At 38.0% G+C, this 20172-nt stretch overlaps 1 protein-coding gene across 1 annotated transcript; it reads left to right on the top strand.

Moving 5' to 3' along the window:
• Nucleotides 1-217: 217 nt before the first annotated feature.
• Nucleotides 218-19626, top strand: SACM1L (SAC1 suppressor of actin mutations 1-like (yeast); the record flags this gene model as incomplete). The annotated part of the gene is made up of 21 exons (XM_010085276.1): nucleotides 218-439; nucleotides 858-894; nucleotides 5244-5341; nucleotides 6581-6655; nucleotides 7139-7266; nucleotides 7958-8107; nucleotides 8674-8733; nucleotides 10354-10387; nucleotides 11021-11122; nucleotides 11902-11987; nucleotides 12163-12249; nucleotides 12539-12607; nucleotides 12702-12781; nucleotides 13672-13770; nucleotides 16264-16402; nucleotides 16616-16685; nucleotides 16776-16848; nucleotides 17307-17400; nucleotides 17485-17577; nucleotides 18279-18336; nucleotides 18803-19626. Coding segments are annotated over 21 exons (1991 nt in total), but the record flags the coding sequence as incomplete, so codon positions are not given.
• Between the last annotated feature and the right edge of the window lie 546 nt (nucleotides 19627-20172).

Raw genomic sequence — 20172 nt, forward strand, 5'->3', positions numbered from 1 at the left:
GGAGATGCTCATGTGAAGCTCTGTGTTACCTGCCAGCAGAAGGTTTATTCAGCACACTTACCCTCAGTCCTGTGGGGCACAGGTTTGGGGGTTTTGTGGGGTGGTTTTGATGCTGGGTGATGGCTTTCACCTTTGGGGACTCTCCTGTGTAGTGCCTGCTGTGACTTGAATAAGTTCTTCTAGATTCCTGGTGTAATTTGTTTTTTTCTTTAATTAGAACAAAGGGGAGAATGTAGCCCTTTGAACCTGGGTACGCCAGATATTTGCTTTCTGCCTTTTATAAAGCAAAAGGAGTTGCGTAAGCAGAGCGATACAGAGTTGAACCCGAAGAGGTGTTGCCGTTGTAAGCCCTTGCGCTGGCCGGTTGAAACTCCTAAAAAAAATTACTCTGAGCATGAGACTCTTCGTGGCTCTCTGGAGCCAACGGTGAAACGTCCTTGTGTGTCCTGACAGTATTTCCAGGCTTCTGACCTCCAAATGTTAGCTTGAACCTCCGTAACTGAGTTACTGATGCTGCTTTCAGGCAGCAGGATCGGAGTGGTTTTTGAGCCTGATTTAACTGTACTTAATGCTCTGTTAAATTTCATTTGATGGTCGTCTTGCTGGATTGAGAGCAGACATACTTAGATCTTTCTTGGAGATCTGTATAAACACTTTGTCATAATGCTGTTATGCGTTTAGAAATCACTGGGCTTCTTTCCTTACTTTGATTAGAGAGTTCTGTGAAGGGTACACAGGCACCGGAGATAAGTATTACTGAGGAGTAAGATCATCAGTGGTGGCTGAAAGACTCGCTTGTTTAGCAGAAAGCTTTTTTTCCCCTCTTGTCACCTAAACAGTATCTGTCTTTCTTTAAGCTGGACTTGTGATCTTTTTGCCTGCAGAGGAGGAAAGGTGAGTTGTGTAAGTACCAGTTGTGTGACTTGTAGTACAGAGTCCTTCCTACTGAGGGTTTGTTTTTTTTTTTTAAGTAAAAGCACCTTTCTGGGTACAGGCTACTAGAGGATTCTTTCATTTCAAGTTTAATCTTAACTGAAAGTAAGTTTTGATCTTTTTAGAACAAAGCTGTGTCAAATGTAGTTTAACATGAAATTTTTCATAAACTTGAAAACAGCTGTTTTCTGTTCTGAAAAACATGCACTTTTTTCCTGTTCTTACACCAAGTTGTGGTAATGCCTGCAGACTTTCTGCCAAGCATTTTAAGATATAGGGCCACAACTTGGGTGATGAGTCAAACTTACTAGGTTGGCCAAGGTCAAAGGACAATATCCTTCTGAGGAATCCAGGATAGACTTCAGTTTGAGGATTTAGCAGTTCTGTGGGGCTTTTTTGGTTTTTGTTTTTTTTAATGTAATCTTAGTCTAAGTGGCTAAGATGGTGAAGCTCAGGGATGTTGACTGAGGAGGGCATAAAGTTGTGCAGTAAATTATTTGTCATCTTAAGTGAAATTTAACTGGAAGCAGTTATGAAGCTGTGCCTTTAATATGTACCTTTCTTGTTTTTAAATGGTATTTCCATTAGGGTTTTTTTTAATCCTAGGGTTATACTCCCTTTCTCCTCCCTGCAACAACTACTGTTCCATGGGAGATGCTCCAGTTCCTCGAGCTGTTTCTGCTCAAGGAGTAATACTTACTCTAGATGTATAATTAGCACACCTGCTCACCTAGAAAATCTGGAATCTCTGGAGTGTTGAAACCACCAGTGTGTTAGCACTGTAACTGAACGCGCTGTTGGGGCTCGGTGTGTGTATACTGATGTCTTCCCTATATCTCGCTGCAGACCGCTTTAGGATCTCGAGTACAGCAAATGCGTTGCTGCGGGGTACGGGATGTGCTTTTAGAAGCTGATATCAAAGAGTTTCCTGCATTAGGGAGATGTTAAGTATTGATGGTGAAATAGTCAATTGCTGAAGTAAGGCTTTGGCTGTGGAGGCCCAGAAGTCTTAAGTGATATTGAGTGAAGCACTATCTTTAGTTGCCATTAGAGCATGGTGGGTCCTCTTTCGTGCTATATCTGAACACAGGGATATTCTTATCTGTAGGATCTGCCTAGTTAAGATCTGGTATGCAGCTCTGCATCATCTCCATGATGTACAACACTGCATTAGAAATAACTAATGAAGTTAAACTTCATAACAAATATACAAACTAAAAAAAAGACTATCTTGCTTAACTGTAAATTAAGCTGCCTATACATGGTATAAGCAAGCAATGTTTTTGTTTTTTCCTTCTATGTTTCTGTGTTGGGAATCAGCACTTTCTTTTGTAAGGCAGCCTTTTGCCTTGGATTATTAAACAGAACAACTCTTGTTTTGATGAATGGCTTAAAAAGCAAAGGCAATGTCTTTAAAAAGAGACCCATGAAAGCTGTTAGTTAAAACAACAGAAGATGGTTTTTCTTAGAAGATCCAAAGATGCAGCTCAAGGGTTTTGAGGTAGGATGACTTCCTCTGTTCATTTCCTGTGAAGCACAGGAATACAGTAAACCTGCATTGCATGAATCTTTCCTAATATAAGTAGCTAACAAGAAAAAAAAAACACAAACTGTGAAACTTCCTGCTTTAAGGTAATTTCAAAGTGTCTTTGCTTTTGTAGGAACTTTCAGAAAGCTTTGCAGGAAAACCACTCTTGACATAACACCAGCTTTGTTCAGGCACTCACTATAAATATGGAAAACAGTTTTTATTCAAAGCATGACTTGAATGCTACTGAAATAACTAGAAATATCAGAAAAAAGAGGTGCTGAGTTAACTCTCATTCATATTCTAACTGGTCATAGGTGCTCTTGCCCTTTTTTTCTCTTCTCAGACCCATGTTGAACAGTCTGGAATCTCGGTGTTAAAAATACCTCCTGCATCTACAGAGTTATGCTGCGACGCAGTACTTAGCCCAGTTCTGGAGAGTAGGGGGACTAACTTCAACAGAGCCATTAAGTTTTCTCCCATTTTGCTACACTGCTAGGTGTACTTGCTTATGTCAGTGATCCAAATGATTTTACAAGAGTGGTAGTGCCTGAACTAAAGGAACTAGAAATCCAAAAGGCTTAATCTTTGGTGAGGGTTTTACTGAATTTTCTTTTTGCTTCTTAAAGGCAAGATAGTTGAAAGCAAGTTTTAATTGTGGCCTCTGTACCCTTTTTACATAGACTCTCCTTTTGACTGCTTCAGCAACATGAGCTGAAATTTGAAAAACTGCCTTTTAGTTAAAAAGTGGTTGCAGTGCTTCAATACCTTTCCTTTTCCTGAGCACCATGAGTTATGATATCAGTATCAACTGTTTCCATTTATCACTCTCTGTTCTTTAGCAACACTGAGAAGCAGGCCACGATAATGGGGTTCAGGGTTAAAGAACAGTGAATGAGAGGAACTCTGATTTTGTAGAGGTTTTATGTGCTGTAATGGAAGCAGGTGATGGCTGTGAAGAGCCCTTGATGTTTTGGATGGTTACAGACAGCAGCAACAGTGCAGCCAAGGAGAAGGCGAGCTCCAGTGGCAAATACAAAGGCTGTATGAAAGCAGAATGTAGCCTGGTGTTTGAAAACTAGTTTCAAAAAGTAACTACAGATTATGGGCTTCTAGGAAATATGGATTTATTTATCATTATTTTTGTTATAATACTAGCATTTGGACTTTCATCTGTTCCTTATTTAATTAAAGGTACATAATTACTCCATCTGCGGATTCCTGATCGTGTGCACTTCATCAAAAAGCAGAAGCTGTGGAAGCAAGCAGGGATTTCAAGGCTTCAGTGTTCAATGAACTGCATGTTTGCATTTCTTACTCTGATGTTTTTAGTTTCAAAGACAAAGCATTTCATACATGTACGTGAAAGATGAAGAAGGCTGATTTAGCATGGGGACTGTTGTTCATGTATCTCCTATTTTAGGACCCAAAGACTAATTTTTCTTTAAAGAAGTTAAATTACCTGATGAACAGTTAACTGTTAATTGCTTTACAGTTTGTTGTGTTATGGTTTCGTTGGTTTTTTTCAGTTCAGTTGAGCATTTGGTCTCCTCTGGCTTTCCTCTAATTTCCCAGAGGAGCTGTAGAATCACTATCCTTGGGGAGAGTCAAAACATGCCCTAAGAAATAGGGTTTGACTTGAAAGTTGGCCCTGCTTTTAGTGGGTGGAAGGTGGGGTGTTAGACATGTTAAGAGAGATCTTCTAGACCTCTTTCAGAGGGCTCTTCTGATCTAAGTTAGGGTTCTCATTCAGCTTTCTGAAGCATTAAAAAAAATACAAAATATGTGTGAAGAATTGCAAGGTATACTTAGGGAGAAGGAGCCTAAAAATATCTGTCCTGTAGAATAAGTTTTCAGAACAAGATGTTTGAAACTCTCATCCCTAGTCTTGTCAAGCCTGAAACTAAAAAGTCATTATGAGAGTTAAGAACACTTGTTCAGGAGTCTTTGGGATTGTTTGTTTAGTATTTCCTATGTACAACTGCAATAATTTCCACATAAGTCTTGGGTTGTTGCACAGTATAACTTGTCTGGCTTCTTGAAGGTATCTCAAGGTATATTTTTAAGGAATGTTTCTGAAAACTGTTAAACTGTACGCAGTACAGCACAAGACAAAGTTTATCTAAAGGAAGGATAGGTATGAAGTCTGAACAATACAGGTTACCTGCTGTGTGTCACATAGACCTGGCCAACAAATCTGGGGAATGGGAATGCTGAGACACCTGCTGCAGTAAACTGGTGTATGACTTTCATTCTTCTGTGGTTTTTTTTAATGTGTTGTTTCTAGTGGATACTTATAAATACTTGGAACACCCTGTGAAACAGGTGTTTTTGTCATTTTGGACATTATTTTTGTGTTTACTATACTTTCATCAGGGATGTGGTGCTTTAGTTTCTGACAAGTGTTTCATTAAAAAACTCTTTACTTTGAAGTTTGGTTTTGGCTTATCAGAATTCTAAGTGACATAGTTCAAGCTTACCGGAATTATATAGTAGACCACTGTGTACACGAATTCACTTTTGTCTCTTTAACTTCCTGTATTCAATAAGAATCAGGATTATTAACCAAGCCATGTATTTTGCAGTAACTGAGTTTGATTTGCTTTTTATGCACTGTCAGCATCAGTGGCTGTTGGGAAGCAATCCAGCGAGAATTTTGGTTTTGCAGCTGAAATAAGGATTAAGATTTTTGTCTTCACCCTGTGAAGAGCTGAAATGTAAATAAACAAACCCAAAGTAAGTGTTGCTAAACAAGTTCCGTTTCCTATCCATTTTGTTAAAGGCATATAACACCAGAGAAATTCTACGTGGAAGCCTGTGACGATGGAGCAGATGATGTGCTCGCTATTGATAGAGTCTCCACGGAAGTCACCCTGACAGGTATTCTCCTCACCAGTATTTTTCCATATAGGCCTCTTTTATCTATTATTTTGGTATGGGCACTCCCAGGAGATCTTTAGAACCCTAACTTGATACTGGGATAATTGGTTTTATCTTTAGTTACTGTTTTAGAATAGTGCTTTGTATTCTGTCCTACAAAGAACTTTGTTTGAAACAGCTTCTCGCTGTGGGATTGATGCTGTGGGTAACCAGGGGGATAGTGCTTGTCTGTTTTTGGTAAGAATGTGCATCACAACAGTACAAACTGACTCATCCAGGCTGGTTGGGATTGGTGCTATGAGTCCAAGAATAAATACGGGAAGGATTGAACACTGGGCTTCTGCAGTTTTTGCTGAATTGTCTCAGTGCTGTCTTTTATTTAATACTGAAATCTGAATTTTCATAAAGCATCTAGGAACAAGAACAGTAAAAAACATTCCTTGTAAACTTAGTTGTGTTGCAAATCTGGATTCAAATGTCAGTGCAAGCAGTCTTAAGCATTCTGAGGTTTTCAAAATTTTAGTTTATTTTTTTAAGAATGTGAAACCAACGCATAAAATCAAAGAACTTTCATTACATGACAACATAAAATGAAGACAATGAATGACTTCCTTTTTGATACTTCAGCAGTTTGTACCTCAGTGTTACTCATCTCTAAACAGACAGAAATGCTACACTATATTAATATAAAAGCAGTTCTTCTCTTCCTTTTGTTAGGTCTCTTGTATACCTCATATAAGAGCAGTGTGCCCATCCCACTGATAATTTTGGTGTCATAGTATGGTATTTCAATTTCTCTTTCCAAGTTGTCCCTTCAAAACTGTGAAGACAGCTGTCCTGAGTTTTTTTTGTCTTCATCTGTTCTCATTACTGGTGTTTTATCAGATGAACCTGCAAGGTGTTTAAAGCAAAGGAAGAATCAAGTACTATCTTTCCCTGTTGTCCAAGCTCTGGGAAAATGCCTAACTGGCGTGGGTGGTTTGGGGGTTTTTTTTAAAACTTCTCAAATATCCCGTCTGCTGTTCTAGAAGTGTGGATAGATGGAAGTTTAACATGCTGGGACTTCTAATTGATATTTATATATCTTTTGGATCTTGTAGCATGTTGTTTGGAATACTATATCGCTTGCGACATTCTGATTTTGGCAGTTTTGCAGAGGTAGGCCAAAAAGTAAACTAGGTCTTCTGAAATGGAAAAAGCAGTCTGAAATTTTGATGGTTTTTTTCTTCTGCTTTTCAGTTAAGAAAGATGTTCCCCCTTCAGCTGTTACAAGGCCTATATATGGTATTTTGGGAACAATACGATTGGTGGCAGGTAAGGAAAACAGAACTGTGCCCTTTAAAAATACTTAGGCAAAATATGTGGATAATGACTTTTCATTCATCTGACTGAATATTTTATAAAATATAGAAGTATGTAACTTCTTTTAATATCCTAGTTTTTCTTTCCACCTCCTGAAGCTTTGCACTGATTGTTATTATACAGCTGTCAAACTAAAGATGGTATCAGTTAAACTAAATGTTTAGCTGAATGTTGTTAGACAGTTTGCTGTTATCTGTAAAACTGGTTCCATATCTAGCAATACAGCATCTTTAACAAGCGTAAATATTCTTCACCTGTTACACTATTAGGGGAAAAAATTGCTGAAGTAATATTTCCTTTTAGCATAAAGTCCTAGATGTAATTTGAAGAAACCTCACCCTCTTTCCTATTGGTTTCAGTTTTTTGGTATGATTATAAGCTGCTTTTCTTAATATGTGTATCTTTTTTTTAAGCTTTGCTCTTTCTAATTTACAGGCACATATCTTATTGTAATAACAAAAAAGAAAAAAGTAGGTGAGATTTTTAGTCATGCAATCTGGAAAGCAACAGACTTTGACATCCTCTCCTACAAAAAGACTATGCTGCACTTAACTGATATTCAGGTGGGTGGGTTGATTAGCGGAGGGTGGGGGGATGGTATGTTAATATCTGCTACCGTAGGACCTAATTTGGTGAAACTGTGAGCATTATTTAGAAGTTCTTTGAACTATACTTTTTTTCTCTGATCTGTTCAGGCTACTGAACAAAGGGAAAAGATGAAGATTGTTTAAAACAGATATATTGAGGGTTGTGTAAGTAAGTGTCTGACCAGTGGAGCTAAAAGGGAATCTGGTGCTCTTTCAGGAAATGAATTAGGTTAATCAAAACTTGAACCAGAACACAGATTAGTTATTGGGGTAATCTTGACAGTAAGTTATATAGTTTCTTTTGCATTGCCATCTTGTCTCTACTGAATGGTTTTCAAGGAAACTAATGGCTTCCTTTTTGTTCAGAAGTCACTACTATTGGTTTAATATCAGTAGCTATTTACCCCACAGGAATACTGTTCTGTGTTCTCCACTGTTCTTGCAGAATTTGGTTGCAGTATGCTAGCGGTAGGCTATTAGTGAACTGGTATCAAAACTGCAATCTCATGGTTTCCTTCGTGTTTGGTAATCTCTGGATGATGTCATGTCTTGCTAGAGCACTAATGAAGTTCATCACATCACTTCAAAAAGTAGCGGTAGCTTAAGAATAAGATATTTCGATGGTAATAAACAAGAGCTCTTCTGTCCTTTTTTTTCCTCTCAACAGTTACAGGACAATAAAGTATTTTTATCAATGCTTAGTCATGTCTTGAGTGTGGATGGATTCTACTTCTCAACAACATATGACCTAACACACACTCTGCAGCGGTTAGCCAACACGAGCCCAGAGTTTCAGGAAATGAGCCTCCTAGAGAGGGTAAGGATTTAATTTTGCTTGGGGTCTGTGTTTCAGACATTGCCAATCAGTTCTGCATGGCTTAAGTTTAGTTTATGCAGCTGGTGTTTAAATGATGTCAAAACAAACTATCACAAACTAAAGAAAACTTTATATAAAGCCTAGGATGATGTTGCTGAAATCAGTGGTCTCACGACACTCTAGATGAAACCACCTTTTTTTTTTTCTATCAATGAATTAATATGCTAAATGGTAGCAGATACTGTTAAAACATTTACAGTCTGTTAAACTAAAAATGGCTTGACTATTTTAATTGTTAATTTAAACTAGAGAAACAGATTTACATCTTGCTTAGATGCAAATCCTTGTAATAGAACGAGCAAAAATTAGCACTCTCTCCAATCTTCATTTTATTTAGATTTCTAGTTGAGGTTATGAATGGTGCTGGTGAGAGAAGGACGTTCCATCTCCATATACATCTGTTCACCTAAACTTGTGTAATTCATGGATACTGTGATATTCCCTTTATGTTGAATTAAACAAAACCGGCAGTCTCTAAAAGCATGTTGATTTTTTTCTTGCTGCAGGCAGATCCACGGTTTGTGTGGAATGGACATCTTCTTAGAGAATTTGCTGCTCAGCCAGAGGTAAACACTTTGTAATGATTGTATTAATAGAGGATGAATATACTTTTGCTGTAACTGTACAACAGTTTCCTCTAATTCTGTCTATTTGAGACAGCCAGAACCTAGTATAATGTGGGCGTTCATCTTGTAGTTTAGCACAGTGACAGTCTTCTGCTTTCAAACTTCCAAATCGATGTCAATATCCTCAGCAGAACATATAAGAAAGCTGACTGTTCGGAAATGTCTGTGTTTGAAGATACTGTGATAAGACCATGCTCATATAAACCAAAGGGAAGTTGGACTGCACAGCATATACTTCTTCAGCTTCTTTGAAGTTTAGCTGCTTATTTATCTCTAGGTATAGGCAAAGTTCAGCTCATTGCTTCTTTCTAAGACAGGCTAGCACCTTTCTTCATGAGTGCAATTTTACCTCCATTTGTCTAGTGAATAGGTCATAAAGCTGGTAATTGAGAGTAAGACTGAAAGTTTAGATTCTTTCCGTTTATTTCAGATGAAGACTAGCAGAGTGTAACCTTTGAATTCACTTAGTCCGGCAGATACAAGTGCGTGACCATGAGCCACAACCACAGTACCTCCATGGCCAGACTGATCTGAGCTGCTTCCTACTCGAGATTTTGGATGTGTGTTAAACTTCTCAAATTGTATGCACTACAGCAACCTTTTGTCTCCATCAGTACTTATCATGTATCAAAGGGAATGAGGCACTGCTGCTATTTCTGTCTTGGTAACCTGTGGAGATGTACTCTTACATCAGACGGCACAGTTCTAAAAGGCTGGATTGTGCAGTGCCTCTGGAATGTGCAGATATAAGTTAGCAAAGGGCTGTTGTGCATATTCCAGAGGCATATGACTGAGTGGATGGTTTGGATGGTGCTAAGCAAACAAAGGTTGGGAAATGAGAGAGAAGCTGTGGTGGGAACAGCAGAGCAAGCCAAGTGTGGCTGGTTGGTGAAAACAGATGTAGAAGGCAAAACACAGAAGTTGAAAAGGGAGATAACTGGCAGGTGAGGGGAAGTGTGACCTCATATTGACTACAGGCGGCTTGCTATAGTAACAGCTTTAGGTAATGAGATGTGGTATTTCTGACTTCTAGTATTGGGAAATTTTAATTTTAAGTTTTTTTTGAAAGATCAAGTTATTCAGGAGTGGCTGGATGGGAAAAACCCTGGAACAAGCATTTCAAGTATTCATCACACAGATGTATTCCGTACTGAAATCTGCGTTGTTTACTGCTATCTTTGCTTCCATCCTACTGTGGAGGCACAGCAAATACCATACCAAAAGGTTTTCAGTGTGTACTGCTTTGTATCTGGCATGTGTATAGAGCAGTAAATGCCATGTATAGCAGGACAAAGCAGCTTGGTTTTTTTGACTCAAGGTCACTTGAGTAGGATTAGACTTTCACTTTTTTCCCTGCTGCTAGTAAGGGTTGTGTATGTTGCTGTTTTCTTTGAACTTTTTTTTTCCTTAGAAAGAATTATTACATCCTAAATAAAAAGTAAAGGGTATAAAGTATATAAAACTATCAAAAAATCTCCTAGGTAAAGCATAGTCACTCACTTGTCTCTTCTGGCTGATAGTGTTTGACATTTTTGACATGTATTTGTGTCTGTGTTTCAGATCCATAGGTTTGCTACGCCTGTGATGCATGGATGTATCCTTTTATTTGTGGAAGTGCTGAATATGTCAGTCTAACAGCAGAATGGTTGCTGATGGGACTGTTCTATAGGTTATATTGGCAACTATAACATAGAACACAGTGTCAGAATTAAATTGTAGTTCAGTTAGGAGCATTACATATTGTTTGATAGCCCAGTCATAGATTAAACTCACTTGAATATTCTGCTTTTAAGGCTTAATGTATTTAATGATTTTATGGCATGATTTGCATAACTTGTCTTTCAATGGGATTGAAGGTTAAGACGAATATGGCAAATGCTCTCCATTTAATGGAAAATGTTGTGGGGGTAGGTGGAGAGGCAAGGAAAGATAGCAAAAGGGAACTGTTGGAACAACCCAACCCCTTATCGTGCAGGTTCTGGGTAGATTGCAGTTAGCAATTGCCACACTGCAATTAACACCTTCCTCTGTCCTATTTTCACTATGTAAATAATTAGCATAAGTGGTGTATGTTTTGCTGTAATTCTAATTAATGTTCAACTGTTATTGGTGTGAGAAATGTTTCAAAGTTTCTTTGAATGTGATCACTTGGTTCCTTGTTGTTTCCTACCTCTTGCTATGTAAAAATACCCTAATGAAACCTTGGGGGTTTTTCCTTATTCATTAGTTATCACTATGCACTCTTGTTCAATTAATGGCAAGTGTTTTGACTGGCTGCTTATTTCCAGAAGAAGCTGTTTCAGGGCTGGTGTACGCTACTATGTAAGAGGTAAAATAGCAATTTTTTTTAATAATGTGAATTCCATCTATACGTGTGACTTAACCTGTAAGAGTAACTGCTGTATAATGACTTTTAAAAATATTTATAATACTGTGTCTCAAGAGATCCTTGCTCCAAATAAAATGTTGTGAACCTGTACAATGCACTGAAGCATGTTCTGGCATTTTTTTTTAAATTAACCGTTCTTTATTCCTCCTACAGATAACCGCAAAAGTTTTGTAGGTTTTTTAATATTCACTGGTCTTGTTGGAGTTAAATGCAAGTGTGTAATAGCCCTTTTGGCCTAGCAGTAAACTAAACTGAGAATCCTTGGTGCTGGCAGGGGAGCCCTAAATAGTGCTGTCCTCTAATTGTTTCAAGTTAATTTAAATCCATTTCCTTATTCACTTTACTTTCTATGTTCTTAGTCCCAGCATACATGCTTTTGAAGAAATTGCTTGTGTTCTGCAGTACTATTGCTATTGAATTGTGAATATTTCAGTGTCAAAGTGTTCGTATTTTATTTTGTATTAAACTGCTCGGTTTCTAGGACTATAAATATCAAAATGTGTTAAGCACAACTGTGCTGCTTCAAGTTAAATTTATACAGATCATGTTAAACTTTTGCTTAAAGTATGTTCAATTTACCATCTCCAGGCAGCTCTGTGGTATTTTCCTGCTTTCTGTGAGCACTTAAAAGGGAAGGGTTCGGAAGCCTTTTTCCTGGTAATACTGTCACTGTTCTGCAGCCAGTCTGAGCTGGTTAACAAGGTCTTTCTCCTACGCAGGTATTGATTCAGAAGGACATGCTGCCAACTTTGTTGAAACAGAACAAATTGTGCATTACAAGGGGAGCAAAGCATCGTTCGTTCAGGTAAAGCCAGTGTAAGAAACTGCTCACTCGTTTAAGATGCATGGATAGGTAGCTATATGTTTCTAAATATAGAGTATATGTAAGATGCGCGTGTGCAGAAATAAACTAAACCAGTCTGCTTTTTTTTTATTGGTGAGTTTTTTTGTTGTTTAAAACTATTTCTATTCTTTTGCAGACCCGTGGATCAATTCCCTTTTTCTGGTCTCAAAGACCAAACCTCAAGTATAAACCAAAGCCACAGATCAGCAAGTCAGTAAATCATGTATGTGAGTTTGTTGTGTCTTGGGGTTTTAATGTATGTTTGGGATCATGTTTGTGTGATAGGCTAACAAACTGTAATCAGAAGAATAAAAATCGGCAATATTGTATTGAGCTTTATGTTTAAAAAGTAGTAGCAAGAAGCCTTGTACTCCTTAAGATGAGTTCAGAGCCTGAAAAAAAATCCAGACATCAGTGGGGGTATAATCAAAAAGATGATTATAGAGATTTCTTGTAAATCACGGATTTTAATAGTAGTGTACATCTGTGAACACATTTCCTTTCTCTTCTAGATGGATGGCTTCCAAAGACATTTTGACTCACAAATAATTAGCTATGGAAAACAAATGATTGTCAACTTGGTATGCTTTCACTTGTTCTTCCTGAAAAAGCTTTTCTTTTAAGCAGGCTCTTGAAGAATACTGGTTGTTTTTTTTTTTCCTTTCTTTCTCCCAGGTTAACCAAAAAGGTTCAGAGAAACCTCTTGAGCAAACATTTGCAAAAATGGTAAACAGCATGGCAAATGGAATGGTCAGGTATGTGTGAAGTGAAACAAGACATGCTGTGTTAAAACTTGAGCGTTGCCTCTGAGCCCCACAGTGAGCAGTTCTTTGGGAGCCTTCACCAACTGCCTGATTTGTTTGAGTTTTATTTTTATGAAGTAACTTGCATATGGCCAATGCCCCTACCTCAGAGCTCACATTCTAAGCAGAAGTGAGACCGTGAAGAGAATATGAGACAAAGAGAAGAGACAGAATGGAGAAGGGAGCTCAGAGACAATGGTCATGCCAGTATTGAAGTAATAGTATGCTACTTGCAGGGAAGAATGTAATGCCCTGTAATTTACAGCAAATGTGAATTTAAAAAAAAATGTACACAGTAGCTGTGTAATTTTCTTATGACAGCATAGGTTAGGTGTTTAAACAGAACCTGTCTCAGGTTTCTAGAGAGCTATCAAGCGAATTATGCTGCATGCCAGTAAATAATGCTGCATTTCAACACCTGTGTATCTTTCAAAGTGAACTGAAGTTGACAATGCAGTTGCTTGGAAGAGAGGAGGGCAAAAGAATCCTCATGGGGAAAAAAGAGAGATATTAAATCAGATGCATGTTCCTTCTGTACTTTCTGGAGGAAAAATACCAGCCAGAACATAGAATGAGTAACTTGGAACTGAATATATGCTTCCCCAGAGTAGTGTCATTTTGTAAATAAATACAAATGCAGTCACCATGCACACTAAGAGTGCAGCCTCAGGGAGATTACAGAGCGCTGACAAAATGCACAGGTGCTTGCTGGAAGCCATCTCTGAAGAAAAACGAATCCTCTATCACTGTTGATTTACAGATCAGCCTTTCTCTGGGGGGTTTTCTGAGACCCTCACTGCCATACATATGTAATCTGAAAAGATGCTTCTCTCTCCAAACAGATACGTAGCATTTGACTTCCATAAAGAGTGCAGTCGGATGAGGTGGGATCGACTACAGATTTTGGTGGATCAACTAGCAGAACAGCAAGATGAGTTCAGGTAAGGCTCTGCAGTTCTTTTTCTTCTGTACTGTTAAACTGAGACCACTTTCTCATGATTGCTATTGTCTTGGGTTAAGGTAAAGCAGTAAAGCAGACCTGTAATCTTCTGTAAAGACGCATATCTCTGGTATCTCGCTGATATCATGTGTGAGATTACCTGGCAGTGGTTAAGATGTAGGGCCCTTTTAATGTCCCAATAAAATGATTCTGAGAATTGTAGCAACCTTGTGTTGTAACTCAAGAGCTGCCTTTGTACCTTTGGGTAAAAGGTTAGACGAAGAAATGAGTGTGCATACAACTGAAGCTATTTTAGAAAAAAGTCTCTTTAGGTGATATTTTTACCCAAGAGTAATTCCATGTGTTGTTGACAGCAAACTGTTCCTCTACATAGTGTCAAACATTTAGTACTCCTTCCGTGAGCACTGTTCTCTTTTAAAAAGTGTTTTCTTTATCACGTTGTTTGTGGCACCAAACCTTGGCACTGCACTGATTGATAGCTCTTGCTAACATAAGTAACCCACAAGGAAACAAATTGTCATTTTGTTTGGTCATATAAAAGTAGACTAAATGTCCAAATCAACTCAAATCTTTCAGTCCCACAATTGTATTTTAATCACTTCTTGGTCTTTGTAGATGTGTGGATTGTTAGGAAACCGTTTACTTTGTTCTGCTTTTCTGATTGCTTCCTTCCTGTTCCTGCAGTCTTGTGCCTAAAGCACAAAGCAGATCAGATAAAACATTACAAAACTGTCAGTGGTATATTCTATCTAAAAAAAAAAAAATTAGGAGTGTCATGAATGAAATCTCTTGACTGGAATGAAGGCTGTGGGAATAGTATAAATTAATTAGATGATAGTGAATATTCTCTGCCCACCACCCAAAAAAACCCCACACTTGAAAAAAAAAAATGAGGTGAGCTGTGAACTAGAATAGGAGTGTCATGAATGAAATCTCTTGACTGGAATGAAGGCTGTGGGAATAGTATAAATTAATTAGATGATAGTGAATATTCTCTGCCCACCACCCAAAAAAACCCCACACTTGAAGAGCTGAAGAATAAATTAGCTTTCAGCACTTCAGATAAGGAGAAATAAGCATGTAGGTTGCCTACGCAGCAAGGATCCTTTATTCTTAGCATGAGTACTGAATCATGTAACTTGTTCACTGTCACCTGCCGTTGGAGGCTTACAAAAGAACCAGGTTTTCTTGAAATGAAGGGGAAAAATTCATGTGTCTCTAAAACAAGATACAAAAATGAAAGCTCTTCAAGGTTAGGTTGGCTCTACTTCGTCTTGTTTTGTTTCATTGTGGAGTCTCCTTCTCTGGAGACATTCAAAGCCCGCCTGGATGCGTTCTTGTGTGATCTGATCTAGGTGTCCTGCTCCGGCAGGGGGATTGGACTAGATGATCTTTCGAGGTCCCTTCCAATCTCTAACATTCTGTGATTCTGTGATCTAGAGTTGCTTAAATAGGAGCAGAAAAGTCTGAGTTCTGATATTCTTAGAAAATAATTCTGCAGCCCTGAGGGAGGTAAACAGTTCTATGGAGGTAAACTCTACTGTCTGCAGGCTAAATCCACTTCTGACAGACCTGTCAGAAAGGAGAGTTGCCTTGCTGGGTTGGCAGGCGGGGGATGTTGGGTTTGGTGGGGGGTTTTGTTTGTTTTTAATTTTTTTGGAGCACTTGGAGGAGATGCAGTACTTAAACTATCCTATTAACCAGAAATGTCTGCTCTTCAACTACACAAATTATCCTATTATCAGTTCTAGGCAAAGCCTAGGGGGAGAAGGGAGAAAATTAAGATTTCACAGGTGTTCTTTTCTCCTTTAATCATACAACAATGTAAAACTTGGTTTAACAAAGCTCGTTCTCAAAGAATTACAAAAATGGGTCTTGTTAACACAGGACTGAGCAAAGTAAATGCATATGCTTCTAAGGCTCTTTATTTTAGTACTGCATGACTCTAAGGCTACATAATCTTAAAGTGCTGTACATTAACAGAGGATCATGTGCTAGTCAGATTTCAAAGTTTATAATTACATAGTTATATACCAACTTACAGCTTTTTATGCAGTGGTGACTGGATTGAACCAAGAGACCAGGTATATACAAATCTGTTTACTTCTCCTGTTACACTCTGCTAATGATCTTGGTATCTGTAGAGCCAGGACCCTATAATAACTGGGAAAAAAAAAAAAATCACTGATTTAGCACCAGAAGCTGCTCTTCCCAGTAGCATATAACTCTATTTCTGGCTGGCTGCCTGAATGCTGAGAGGGAATACTGCCCTGAGATTACTAAATGTTCATGTATCGATGCCTTTTACCAATGTCAGAGGGGAGGAATTCAGGGAGGCATCAGAGTTCAAAGACATGGCTAAGAACTTGAGTGCTCAAGACAACTGTGTTTTGCTTGCTAATATATTTACTTTTGAAAATGTCATTTATATGGACTGTTATCTATAAATGCTTAGGTGGATTGTGTGTGTTAGTTATTTTCTAGTTGATTCCGATGGTAAAATTGTGACTCAGCAGGAGGGAACGTTCCGCAGTAACTGCATGGACTGCCTTGATCGGACTAATGTGGTTCAGAGCTTATTAGCACGCCGATCTCTTCAAGCCCAGCTTCAGGTAAATACTTTATTCTTGTTTAACAAGCTGGAAAAGGAGAGAAGCTTTCTGTTTGGAGCAGAAAAGTAATTTTAACACTTCAATAAAAGTTTGCATACTTGAGTTACTGTGCGACTTCCTTAAAATCCATTGGCCAGACTCTAGTTTAATAAATATAGCTTTTTCTGAAAGAAAATCCTAATTTTTATATCCTCAATATGCTCTTTGTTTTAGAGGCTAGGTGTTCTGCATGTTGGACAAAGAATTGAAGAGCAAGCAGACTTTGAGAAAATCTACAAAAATGGTAGGCTGTTTACGGAGTTCAAACAATAGTTTTTTTTCCAAGCAGAGTACATAACTTCCTTAATCTTTCTTAATGTTTTCCTATTCACAGCATGGGCTGATAATGCTAATGCTTGTGCCAAACAATATGCTGGAACTGGTGCCTTAAAGACAGATTACACAAGGCAAGTCAGCCTTTCTTGTAAAGACCTTCTGGGGTTTGGGGCATGTTTGGGATTTTCTTTAAGTCTTCATATCTGAAAAGGTCATTATTTTGGGGCTTAGGCCACTAAGGAGTTTTGCAATGGTTCAACTCGTAAAATGTTAGACTAAAATCTACACAAGAACACCATTCTTTGCTGTGTTTATGGGAAAGGAGAGAAGGCTATCTGGAAATCAAGAAAATGTGCCTCTTCACGGCACATTTATATTGTGGGATGGAGAGACGTGTAATTTACTTTCAAACTCTGTTACATGTATGTGTGGTAATGATGCAGAGGTGTCACAAGATAAATGTATTTACATGCAGGTATTCATTAAACATAGTACACATTTGAACAATGAAAGAACTCCAAGTCTGAAATTATCTCCCTGAATTTATAAATCTATATTTAAATATTTTTTTCAAAACTTCTTTTTGCAGAACTGGGAAGAGGACTCAGTGGGGCTTAATAATGGATGGCTGGAACTCATTAATACGTTACTACAAAAATAACTTTTCTGATGGATTTAGACAAGTAAGTTAGGCTTTTAACTTTGTGGAAATGTATTTGATAAACATTGCTGTGTATTTTAACTCTTGCTCTCCATTTATCTTCTAGGATGCGATTGATCTTTTTCTTGGAAATTATTCAGTGGATGAAGTAGAACCTGCTAGTCCTCTACATGTCAAGAAAGACTGGAAGTTCTTAGCTGTGAGTATGGAGACTTTATTCAGGATTGGAGAAACACATGTAACCTTTTAGTCACTTGCTTCATGTGACTAAGTAGAACTTGTCTGTTTAGTAATGAAGCATCACTATATCTGGTTGTGTTTCTATGATACCTGTTCATAGGACTAAACCCAGACTGTTCCCTTGACAGAAAATGGAGTGTCCTTGAGGTATTGAGAAAGTGCTACTTGCCTTATTTTTAAAAATTTGCTTCATCACATGGAAAGGGAGAAATTCTACTAGCTACCATCAACGACTTTCCTTCTGCAGAAGAAGCTTATGAAGATCTCTTGTCATACTTCATGCAAAAGCATAGACTGTAACACAAAAAAGCATTTTTTTTTTTTCTCCCTTTCTGACTTGTGAAATGGGATTTGGTGACTATGGGTTTAACTAGTGGCTGGTGTTTGTTTGGTTTTTTTTTTAAAAAACAAAACACAAACCTCAACCTCTTTTTTAATAGATACAAGGTGTATTTTAATTCTTAACATAGTTATTGAACACACTCTTCCAAATTTTGGAACTATCCAAAATTTTATTTGTACCTGACTGCAAGTGAATCAGGAATTAAAGCAACTTCATTGCAAAGCAAGTAAATAGCTTTGCAGTACAGCCGTTTTAAAGGAAATTAAGGAATATATGTGCTACTATATTAAGTGATTATTCTTTTTCTCTTTTCCCAGTTGCCTATTATTATGGTGGTTGCTTTCTCCATGTGCATTATTTGTTTGCTGATGGCTGGTAAGTCACTATTGAGTTCAATTTATTTAATACAGCTTTTATTATAGGCTATATGAATCCCTAGAAGAATATCTACCTAATTCTGGGCAGAAAGTTCAGAGAAGTCAGATGTAGGCATAAGCCTATTCTCATGGGCATCCCCCTAATCTAAACCTGTGTTGGGAGCTGTGAAGGTTTTTGCCTTCTGCTTTTGCCTTGATTTTTCTAACTTTAGTGCCAATAGAGTTCTTGATTCTGACTTGTGTAGCTGTCTGTTCAAAGTGTTCTAAGAACCGTGTGGCAAACACGTTTTTCCTAGATAAGTAAATAGAAGAAGAAAAGACCTCACTACCCATGAAGGACTTCTAACTTCATTTGACAGCGGATCTCTGAGGGAGGGCTTGAAACATTTTGCTTTTGTACTAAAAAAAAAATATCTCTGGTAATTGTAGATAAGGAACTAAAGTGCTTATCTGATTCTTAATAGGTGATACATGGACTGAGACACTGGCCTATGTGCTTTTCTGGGGAAGTGCAAGCTTTGGAACTTTTGCTATCATCCTTTACAATGGCAAGGATTTTGTAGATGCACCCAAGCTGGTCCAGAAAGAGAAGATGGACTGAATTTGTGTGTGTGGAAAGCGGCTTGGTACTGAGGATTCCTCCAGCCACACGTGGAGTCTTTACTGACCTGCTTTCCACACCAAACAGCGGTCTTTTTAACATTCTTCCTTGGCAGCATGGGGGGTGGGGGGGAGAAAATTGTGTCCTTTGGTGGTAGTAGCTTTCATCTGAGACCTGACTTGACAGTCATAGTTGCAATGGCTTTTGGAATATTGCATTAGTGGAGGGGGCTCCGCTCTTACTGAGGTAGTGCAAAGATGAAAGCCAGCTTTTTGGTGTCTGGAATGTTTCAGGGTGTAAGTGGACTGCTTAATCTCATAGCCCACCTGGGCTGTTTCAGCTAAATTCTTCCTGTCTGGACAGAGACCAGAGCTCTGATGCTGTTCATGTGTCAAAAACTCCAGATGTTGAAGCATTAATAACGGAGCTTCTAATTGTAGTCTCTGAACAAATACGGCTTCATACCAATAAAAAGTCAACTTCCAAGCCTTACAGCTGGATTACATTTGTTGTGATTAAGTCGAGGTCAAGGAGTCCTTCATGAATATTTGTGTGTGGATTCTTTTCACTAAATAGAAAAGACTTATGAATCCTAATGCTCTTCTAAAATGAGCTTTTTGTCCTGTCTTGTTTATCTAGGACTGATGCAATATTCTGCTAATCATTGTTTGGGTGAAAAGACAGTGTCTCCAGATGGTGATTCATTAGTTAGCAAGTTAAAATATAGAATTTTCTTTCTAAAGATGTAAATGAAATAGAAGAATGTAAAAATCCTTTGCAGTGTTTATTGAACCTTCCTTATGCTAAAGGTCCAAAGTATTCCATTACTTTAAGAATATGGGTCACATTGTAAAAGGTGAACTTCATATGTTTTACTAGTCAGCTGCTTCTACTCTTGGTTATGTTGAAATAATTTATGAAAGAAGGGATGACAACCTGAGGAGGAAGTGTTTAGCCTAAACTCCATGTTTGCACTTGGGAGCAGCAGCTTGCTTTTCATGCATGATACTGTAACACACTCTTTTAAAGAAAAAAAAGAGAGAGGAAAAAAAGCTACAGAATAATTTGTGCTGGTTAATAATGAATGTGTGTCTTTAAATTTAGTGCTTCCAAGCTGTATAAAAATAAGTAATCCTAATTAAGGACCAATTTTAAACTATTTTGTCACTTATTTTATATGGTTTGTTCAAAACCAGACATGGAACTTGCTTACAGCGCTGTGCATTGTTTAAT

Source organism: Pterocles gutturalis, unplaced genomic scaffold (genome assembly GCF_000699245.1).
Source record: "Pterocles gutturalis isolate BGI_N339 unplaced genomic scaffold, ASM69924v1 scaffold43595, whole genome shotgun sequence".
Classification (NCBI taxonomy): domain Eukaryota; kingdom Metazoa; phylum Chordata; class Aves; order Pterocliformes; family Pteroclidae; genus Pterocles; species Pterocles gutturalis.